Source organism: Macrotis lagotis, chromosome 4 (genome assembly GCF_037893015.1).
Source record: "Macrotis lagotis isolate mMagLag1 chromosome 4, bilby.v1.9.chrom.fasta, whole genome shotgun sequence".
NCBI lineage: Eukaryota > Metazoa > Chordata > Mammalia > Peramelemorphia > Peramelidae > Macrotis > Macrotis lagotis.
The window spans coordinates 150800868-150810100 of NC_133661.1; the positions used below are offsets into that span (position 1 = coordinate 150800868).

The 9233-nt window shown below is 36.3% G+C and overlaps 1 protein-coding gene across 1 annotated transcript in view; it reads left to right on the plus strand.

Moving 5' to 3' along the window:
- The window catches only part of RAB8B (RAB8B, member RAS oncogene family), a 101813-nt gene that overhangs the window by 87441 nt on the left and 5139 nt on the right, over positions 1-9233 (plus strand). Inside the window, exon 7 of the mRNA XM_074234338.1 lies at positions 8853-8903. Within this exon, the coding sequence (XP_074090439.1) occupies positions 8853-8903 (51 nt within the window). The remainder of the gene's footprint in view (positions 1-8852; positions 8904-9233) is intronic.

Below are 9233 nucleotides of genomic sequence, written 5' to 3' on the forward strand. Positions count from 1 at the left end.
TAGTATTTGGGAGCATATGACAGAGCAAATTCCTTAACCATTTTACCTCTAACCTAGTAATGACTAATATTGACAACCTTTATTCTACATTTCTTTTTTTTTAACAACTGACTTTCATGATGACTCTGGTTATTGGATTTCTAGTGTTCACCCTTTATATAAATTGCCATTACTTAATAGAGAATTAAGTTCTTTTGAATTAAAGATGAAAGGATTGTTTCATTTTTTCATTTATCTGAGAAGTTAGAAGTATGGGAGTGAGTAGTAATCTTCCTTACGTATTTATAACCATTTTTATCATCTAAGCCCAAAGCAGAAAGGTATTAATTTCATTTAAGACTCCCTTAGAACTATACTGTTAAGTTTATTAAACAGATTCTTTCCTTATCCCCATTTGGAATATACCAAAGTATCACGTATTATGACACAATGGCATTTAACAACAATGTATGATTTATGAGAAAATATCTTTAATTTGGAAGATAAAACATAACAAGAGAAACTCCTATAAACTCATCAGTTTTTTAAAAGAAAGTATTATTTGTTATGTCATACATTTAGTTTCTTAAGACATTCAATTTATAATTTAGATTTGAGTAGATAAAATATAGTGAAAAAACACATTATTTCCCCTCCCAGTTTGAGTTTTCTTTTTTGATTAGGTAAAAGAAGCTTTTTAATTTTAGTTTTTTTTGTTTGTTTGTTTTAGTTCTTGCAAGGCAACGGCATTAAGTGGCTTGCCCAAGGTCACACAGCTAGGTAATTATTAAGTGTCTGAGGTCAAATTTGAACTCAGGTACTCATGACTCCAGGGTCAGTGCTCTATCCACTACACCATCTAGCTGCCCCAAGAAGTCATTTTTTGCCTCATTTCTTACCAGTCTTAATCACTGACTGTTGCTTCAGACAAATTGAGACCTGGGAAAGATCTTAGCTTAAAAAATCAAAGTCTGCCACTGCATCTGGTGCCATTTCCAGTGGTCCAGGTCTATATCTTAACATTGGACTCGGATGGCTCTGAGATAGTGAGGCTGGTGACTTTGCACAGCCCTCCTTCACTTAAATCCAATTCACTTGCAAGTTTCAACATCTCTTTCCTGATGTCAGGGTCCTTTTAGACATACAGTAACAATAGCAACAACTTGGAATCAGGAAACATCCAAATTCAAATCCCATTTCTGACACTTAATGGATGTATAGGGTAACCATTTAACCTCTGTGAATCTCATTTTCCTCATCTATAAATGAGGATAATAATATCTATAGAATATTTCTCACAAACTTGTTGTGAGGATACTTTTTTAAGTTTTTTTTCCTTTTGCAAGGCAATGGAGTTAAGTGGCTTGCCCAAGACCACACAGCTAGGTAATTATTAAGTGTCTGAGGCCGGATTTGAATTCAGGTCCTCCTGACTCCAGGGCTGGTGCTCTATCCACTGCGCCACCTAAGCTACCCCAAGGATACTTTTTTTTAAAGTATGTAAAATGCTTTGTAAAACTGTGCATGCGGGGCAGCTATGCTTGACTTAGTGACTTGGAACAATCAAGTTGCAAAGATAGATTTTTTTAACTTTAAGGGAAAAGTCTAACCCATGTGGAAGGGGGAAGCCCTGTTAGGTAGTTTAATCTTATTAAAATTAACAATTTTTTAGGCATTTAGGTACCAAGAATATAAAGAAAGTCAAAAATGAAGTCTTTGTCCTCAAAAGTCTTAAATTCTAATTGTGTGTACACACACACACACACACACACACACACACATACACACACGATATATACAATGTAAATTGGAGATAATTCTAGAGGATGCATTAGCATTGGGGGAGAAAGTGAAGGAGGTCTCTTGCAGAAGATTGAATTTGACTTGAATCTTGAAAAAAAAGCCAAGGAATCCAAGAGGAAAAAGGAGAGAATTCCAGGCATAAGACACAGCCAAGGAAAATGCAGAGTGAGCTGTGGAATCATGTTCTAGGAGATCCAGCAGAGAGCAATTAGCTATGTCAAGACTGCAGGGAGGTTAAGAATGATGAGCATTAAGAGGACATTAGATTTAGCAAATAAGAGGACATTGGTAACTTTGGAGAAACTAGAAGTCAGACTAAGATGTTTTAGAAGCGAGTCAAAGGAGTAGAATTGGAGGTACCAGTTTTGGGTACCTTTTTCAAATAAATAAATCAAGTCAGCAAGTGTAGTTTAGCCACAAAAAGGAGGGTGAGGTATTAGAGTTACATAGGTAGTGGCTAATGAGGATTATTATAAGAGAATGTGGATTTTTTAAAGGATGGGGGAGACAGGAGTGTTTTTGTAGGCAGTAAGGAAGCAACCAGGAGACAGGCAGAGATTAAAGTAAGTGGAACAAGGGGCCTGTTACAAGAAGTAGATGGAATGAGACCCAAAGCTTTGCCTTGGCCAGGAGAAGGGTTACCTCCTTATGTGAGACAGGGAAAAGACATAACTGGTGGAAGCAGATGTCTGAGTGATGTTAGGTAAGGAAGGGAAAAGAGGGAATTCTCAACAAATGGCCTCAAATTCATTCATTCATTCATTCAGTGAAGTAGGAGGTTGGATATTCAGCTGAAAGGTAGGGGAGAGCTTTTTGCTTGAGAGGCCTTAGTAAGAATGAAGATTTGGTGATGAGTGGAAATAAATCAAGTAAGGATTGAATCACTCCCTTGCTGTAGTGAGGGTCCAATTAAGATTATGTAACATTTGTTTCTTGGTTTTCTCCAGCTTCATTCAATACAAAAAAGAATCCTGAGAGTAGTGATGGGAGAAATCCATGTTTGGGCCTTGACAAAGCATAATCAGTAATAGGATAAAAAGGGGGCAGGGGACTTTCTTGAGTGTAAAGGATAAGTAGAATTTAATTTAACTGGTTCACAAAATATGGAAGGGTGGAGATTATAGCCACTTTGAGTGGAGATTATGGCAAGGATGAAAGGGTTAATGGTCATTCGGCAGAATGAAAGAGGGGACGTTAGAAAGTTATGATCAGATAAAAGGAATTTTGAGGGGCAGTAGAGCACCAGCCCTGGAGTCAGGAGGACCAGAGTTCAAATCCAACCTCAGACATTTAATAATTGCCTAGTTGTGTGACCTTGGGTAAGTCACTTAACCCCACTGCCTTATATAAATAAAAAGGAATTTTGAAGTTATAAAACTGGAAAAAACATTTGTAAATGATGGCAAAATCAAGTGTTGACCATTTCTGAGTATAGTTGAAATGGAAATGGAAGGAAAAATAGGTCATATTAGTTAATTGATAGAGTAGATTGAGGAACCAGTTTGTGTATTTGTGAATATCAGTATGCTTGATGAAGTCCCCCATATATGAGTTCGCACTCAGAAACCTCCAAAAGAATTATATACCTGTGGTAGAACAGTTAAAAAGAGTGCAACAAGAGGCCTGTTACAAGAAGTAGATGGAATGAGACCCAGGATACATGTAGAAAACTTTGCCTTGGCAAGGAGGGGTTACCTTCTTCTGCCCACTTCTTAAGAACAAGCTATCTCCAGACTAAGAAGATCTAACTAAGAACCTTCTTTGACCACTTGGTTAATAAATCTCTAAGCTGATTACTTAGCATTTAGCTCCTCCCATGTTTCATGCAGTAGGGGGCATAACTAGACCCCAACTTGTGCTCCACGACCCACTTAGCAACCTTCCTGCTACTGCTACAGTCTGCCCCTTTCCTTACCCCACTATTCTGAGAAATATCAGACTTCAACTCTAAACATTTGTGGTAAAGGGAGAAGTAAATGAAGTCTTAATGACTGCATTTAGCCAGAGATAAAGAATGACAGGAACAAGGGTAGGATTACAGTTTTTGGAGCTGTACTAGACCTGAAGAAACAGGGATTGGCATCCAGCTCTTATTAGACCTGTCCTCCAGAAATCACTTGGGGTTGTAACTGAGGCTATTGGAAAGTCAACTCCTTGAAGTAGGAGGAAGCTGGGACAGTTTTGAGGTCTATCCAGAAGTAAACACACCATTCAAGGAAAAGAAATGAAAAAAGTGAGTGATAGAGGATATAAGAGAAAAAAGAAAAAAAATTACCAAAGGGCCGAGGGGAAAAAGTCAGTCAGTTAACTACCTGTAACATAAGCAGGTAAATTATCAGGAAAATACTAAAATCAGAAAGGAAGTTGTTTACTGAGACACTTAAAAGATTTCAAATCTCTCCAAATAAATACCGCAAGTCAAAAGGAATTAAATCAGTGCCTGATGAAACACAAAATCCAATGAATTTTTGAGAGCAAAGAACTGTAAGTAGATATTCCTGAACTGATCAAGAGAGAAAAGAGAAGGGGCAGCTAGGTGACACAGTGGATAGAGCACCGGCCCTGGAATCAGGAGGATCCAAGTTTAAATCCAGCATCAGACACTTAATAATTACCTAGCTGTGTGACCATGGGCAAGTCACAACACCATTGTCTTGCAAAAAAAAAAAACGACAGAGAGAGAGAGAGAGAGAGAGAGAGAGAGAGAGAGAGAGAGAGAGAGAGAGAGAGAGAAACAGAAACAGTGAGAAACAGCATCTTAAAAGCAGTTAAAGTGGCAGAATTTGGCCTCCACAACTGAAATAATCCTTAGAAATGAACAAATTGAATTCATGGTTATCTCTTCAAAGAAGTGAAAGAGAAAGGCAACCAGTTTGGAACACAAATGATATTGAAGTAAAGGACAGTCTAAAAGAAAACAAAATCAAATGCTAGAATGCTAAAACAGCCCCTGATTTCTATACAAACAAAATACATAATACATTCATAAGCTACATGGATATGGGAGATAAGGAGTGAAAATTGTCATAAGGTTGAATCAAAGATGTGTCATAGATTCTTTACATGGCATATCATTAGAGATAGTTGTATTGCCCACTGTGTCAGAGACAATATTGAAGAATAGGTCATAGTTCACAATTTCAAAAGGAGTATTAGAGTTGAAAAAGCTTGTAATTATAGTAAATACAGATTCTGTTAAATGCAGGTAGCAGAAATCAAGAAGTCCAAGAAAAAGGTACCGGGCAATAAATTTACATGAGGTTCAGAAAAACACTTCTGAAGTAGCTTAACAATGAAATTAATTGAGGGAAATGAGGCAGTAACAGAAAGTGAGTTACTCCTACCACCTCCTTTTGCTTCTACTCACATGTTAGAAAATGAGACTGGAGGAAATTATGAAATGATGCTGAAATTATCCACATAAATTTATATTATCTAATCTCAAATGGGTCCTCACAACAATAAGGCAAATATTCTATTCCTTCCCAATTGATTGCTATTTCACCCGCCATAGCGACTATGCCAAAACCTTTTTTCCTTTTCCAGCCTTCTGTGTTGCACTCTCTCCAGCACCCTCTCAACTAAGGAGCTGGCCTCATATAACTTCACTGAAAATAAGAGGGCTTAGACTTCCCTCTTTTCCCATCATTCATGTCTTGTACACATCATCCTTGTAACATTTAAAAGATTCAAGACATATAATTTCTGGGTAACTAATCATCTTATTAATAATATTAGATTTTAGTATTTAAAAGGTCAGTGACATTCTTTTTTTTTTTTAAATTGCAAGGCAATGGGATTAAGTGGCTTGCCCAAGGCCACACAGCTAGGTAATTATTAAGTGTCTGAGGTCAGATTTGAACTCAGGTACTCCTGACTCCAGGGCCAGTGCTCTAGCTACTGCGCCACCTAGCAACCCTAGTGACACTCTTGAATGCCAGAGACCTCTCATGAACCCCACTCAATGCTTTACATACTCTTGGAAGGGTGGATTGGGTTCCTGAGGGTGGCAACTGTGATTAATTGATTGATTGATTACTATATAATGAGTATTATAATGAAAGGTTTACCTGGTCCAGTGAGTGTTTTGAGTTACATAACATTGAACACCCAAATCGTGGTCGAAGAGACTTCTCAATTTTCATATTAGCTGTCTGTCAAAAGGGTGAAATCACATTTTCTAAGACCTGAATAAACACAGTGAACAGCAATCCATCCAGTGAGTGTCTTGAGTTACATAACATTGAACACCCAAATCGTGGTCGAAGAGACTTCTCAATTTTCATATTAGCTGTCTGTCAAAAGGGTGAAATCACATTTTCTAAGACCTGAATAAACACAGTGAACAGCAATCCATCCATTCACCTAAATTTAGAATTTCTTTACTGTCTTTGATCTTAGCTCTCATGACTGGGTAAGTCTTTAAGTAATATTTCTCAAACTGGTTTATGATTTCTGGATAAGGAAGTAGAAAGGAGGAAAATTCTTAGTCCTTATTAAATAATTAGTTATTAAATACAAAAGAGAAATAATCATCCCCTTCATCCTCCACTATTCCCTCTTTCACTGTGATCTCAGATGAAGAGATAGCTTTTCTCTTTGCTAAGAAAAATTCCTTTGCACACAGCTTTGATCCTATTCTCTCCTTTATTTTCTTGCAGATTTCCCCTTCTATCGTCCCACCCTCATCTTTAATTTCTTCCGCTCTACTGGCTCCTTTTCTGCTAACTACAAACATGCCACATCTGTAAAACAATCCTCATTGGATTATACAAACCTGATATTTATCATTATATTTTTCTTCTCCCCTTCATGTCTAAATTCCTTGAGAAATCATTACTAGGTACCTACACTTGCAATATGTTCTCATTTTTTCAACTGAACCTGTCCTCTCCAAAGTTACAAATTATCTTTTAATTGCCAAATCAAAACCTTTTTTCAGCCTTCATCCTGCTTGACTTCTGCTACTTTTTTTTAGGGGTTTTTTTTTTGTTTTTTGTTTTTGCAAGGCAAATGGGGTTAAGTGGCTTGCCCAAGGCCACACACCTAGGTAATTATTAAGTGTCTGAGACTGGATTTGAACCCAGGTACTCCTGACTCCAGGGCCGGTGCTTTATCCACTGCGCCACCTGGCAGCCCTGATTTCTGCTACTCTTGACATTATCAATCACATTTTCCTTCTGGATACTTCCTCCTCTTTAAGTTTTCAAGTATTGGATAATAGAAATAGCAATGAACAGTTACAGATGAAGGTGAGAGAGATTATGAAGAAGGAAGGCACTAATTTATGAAGATGAGAGTCTTCATAGGATCATAGTTAAAGAGCTTGTAATAGTTGTGATTCCCTGTATTGAAAAAAAAGGCAGACTCACATATATCATTCTATTTTTTTTTTACTGAACTTAAGAAATAAAACAAGAAATAAAATTACACAGTGTAATAGAAAAAAGTGCACATGAAATAGCAAATCTATTTACAACTTGCTCTTCCTTTTAAATATATATTAAAGTTATATAACTTCGGAGTTTTTTTCACTTTTTTTCTTCCTTCCCCACCCTAGCAATTGCTACCATTAGATACAAATGTGCATATTTGTATAAAAATCATTCTACACATACTTCTATTTATCAATTCTTTCTTTGGATACAGAAAGTATCTTCCTTCGTAGGTGTTTGTAGTTAATTTGGGTAATTATAATAGTCAGAATGACTTAGTTGTCACAGTCATTTTTAAAACAATATTACTATTAATGTATATAACATTTTCATAATTCTATTCATTTAACTCTTCATTATTTTGTGTAAATTCATTTCTTTCTTTCTTTCTTTCCTGGTTTTTGCAAGGCAGTGGGATTAAATGACTTACCCAAAGTCACACAGCTAGGTAATAAGCATCTGAGGTTGTATTTGAACTCAGGTCCTCCTGATTCCAGGGCTGGTGCTCTATCTACTGCACCTCCTAGCTGCCTCCAAAACTTAGCAGTAGACTGAGTCCTCAGTTCCTCCCAATCACTTCCATTATAAAAGGAGGTCAGCTGAGAATGGGGCCTGGTTCTCTCTGGTTTGGTTTCTTCATGATCTAGATTATCCTAAACTCTCATGAAGAAGAGCAAGAACAGGAACTTCCTTACTCCACCCAACTAGCCTCTGTCACTGAAAAGAACCTAACTTACACTAGATCCTGCTTATTTGGCAGAGTAATCAGGTTCCTGGTTGGGTCCACGCCAGCCCAGATGCTTTGGGAAGATGGCTTGAAAAGAGTTGAAATGTTTTTGGCATTCTTTAGTGGGAAGCACTTCTCTTTAAGCTTGCCTTTTGACAGAAAAGAGAACATTACAAATTATTGTTATTGGATTTTTTTGTTAGTTTTTGCTTTTTTTTTGGTAAGGCAATGGGGTTAAGTGACTTGCTCAAGGTTACACAGCTAAGGTAATTATTAAGTCTGAGGCTGGATTGGAACTCAAGTTCTCTTGACTCCAGGGCTGGTACTCTATCCACTGTGCTATTTTAGCTGCCTCACAAATTATCATTATTAATAATCAAATGGTAAAGTATTAAAATTAATTTATCTCAATAACCAGATACTACTTAAAATTTAAAAGTGAATATAAAGACAAGATATGAAATTTTTATTGTAACTGTTTAAGCACCAATTTTTCAAAATAATTTTACCTAAAATACATTTTTAGAAACATTTTTTAATACTGAAAAAAAAATTTGGGTTCCTTTTTCTTTTTTTATTAACCTTACATATCTATTTTCTTGGCTTCTCATTTGACAGAAATAGAGGTTTAAAGAACAAGAGCCTAGGGGCAGCTAAGTGGCACAGTGGATAGAGCACCGGCCCTGGAGTCAGGAATACCTGAGTTCAAATCCGGCCTCAGACACTTAATAATTACCTAGCTTGTGGCCCTGGGCAAGCCACTTAATCCCATTGCCTTGCAAAAAAAAAAAAGTATAAAAAAAAGAAAAAGAATGAACAAGAGCCTAGGTTTTAGTAAAAACTTTAGTAAAAAGTTTTTTAGTTTGTGTAAAAATGTGTATGTAGTAATGATTTTTTTTTAATTTCAGGCATTTTTTACACTTGCACGGGATATAATGACAAAACTCAACAGAAAAATGGTTTGTGTCTTTTACAGTTTTTATTTTCTTATGGGTCTTTTATTAATTAATCATCAAGCATTTATTAAGATATAAAGACAAGCAAAAGCAGTCAGAAGAGGTATTTTAAGGATGTGTGCATCCAGGTTAATATGAGTGATAGGGATGGAAATAGTCTTTGAACATTGAACCTTCTCTATTTCTGGAAGCTTTTATGAATCCTTCTCTTGATAATATTATTAAATGATCTTTGAAATGCAAAGAGGTTTGTTGATAAAAATTCAACATTACTGAATTTTTAACTGAATAAATGAAATGCTTTATTATGTGTTGACATTTATGCAACTGTGT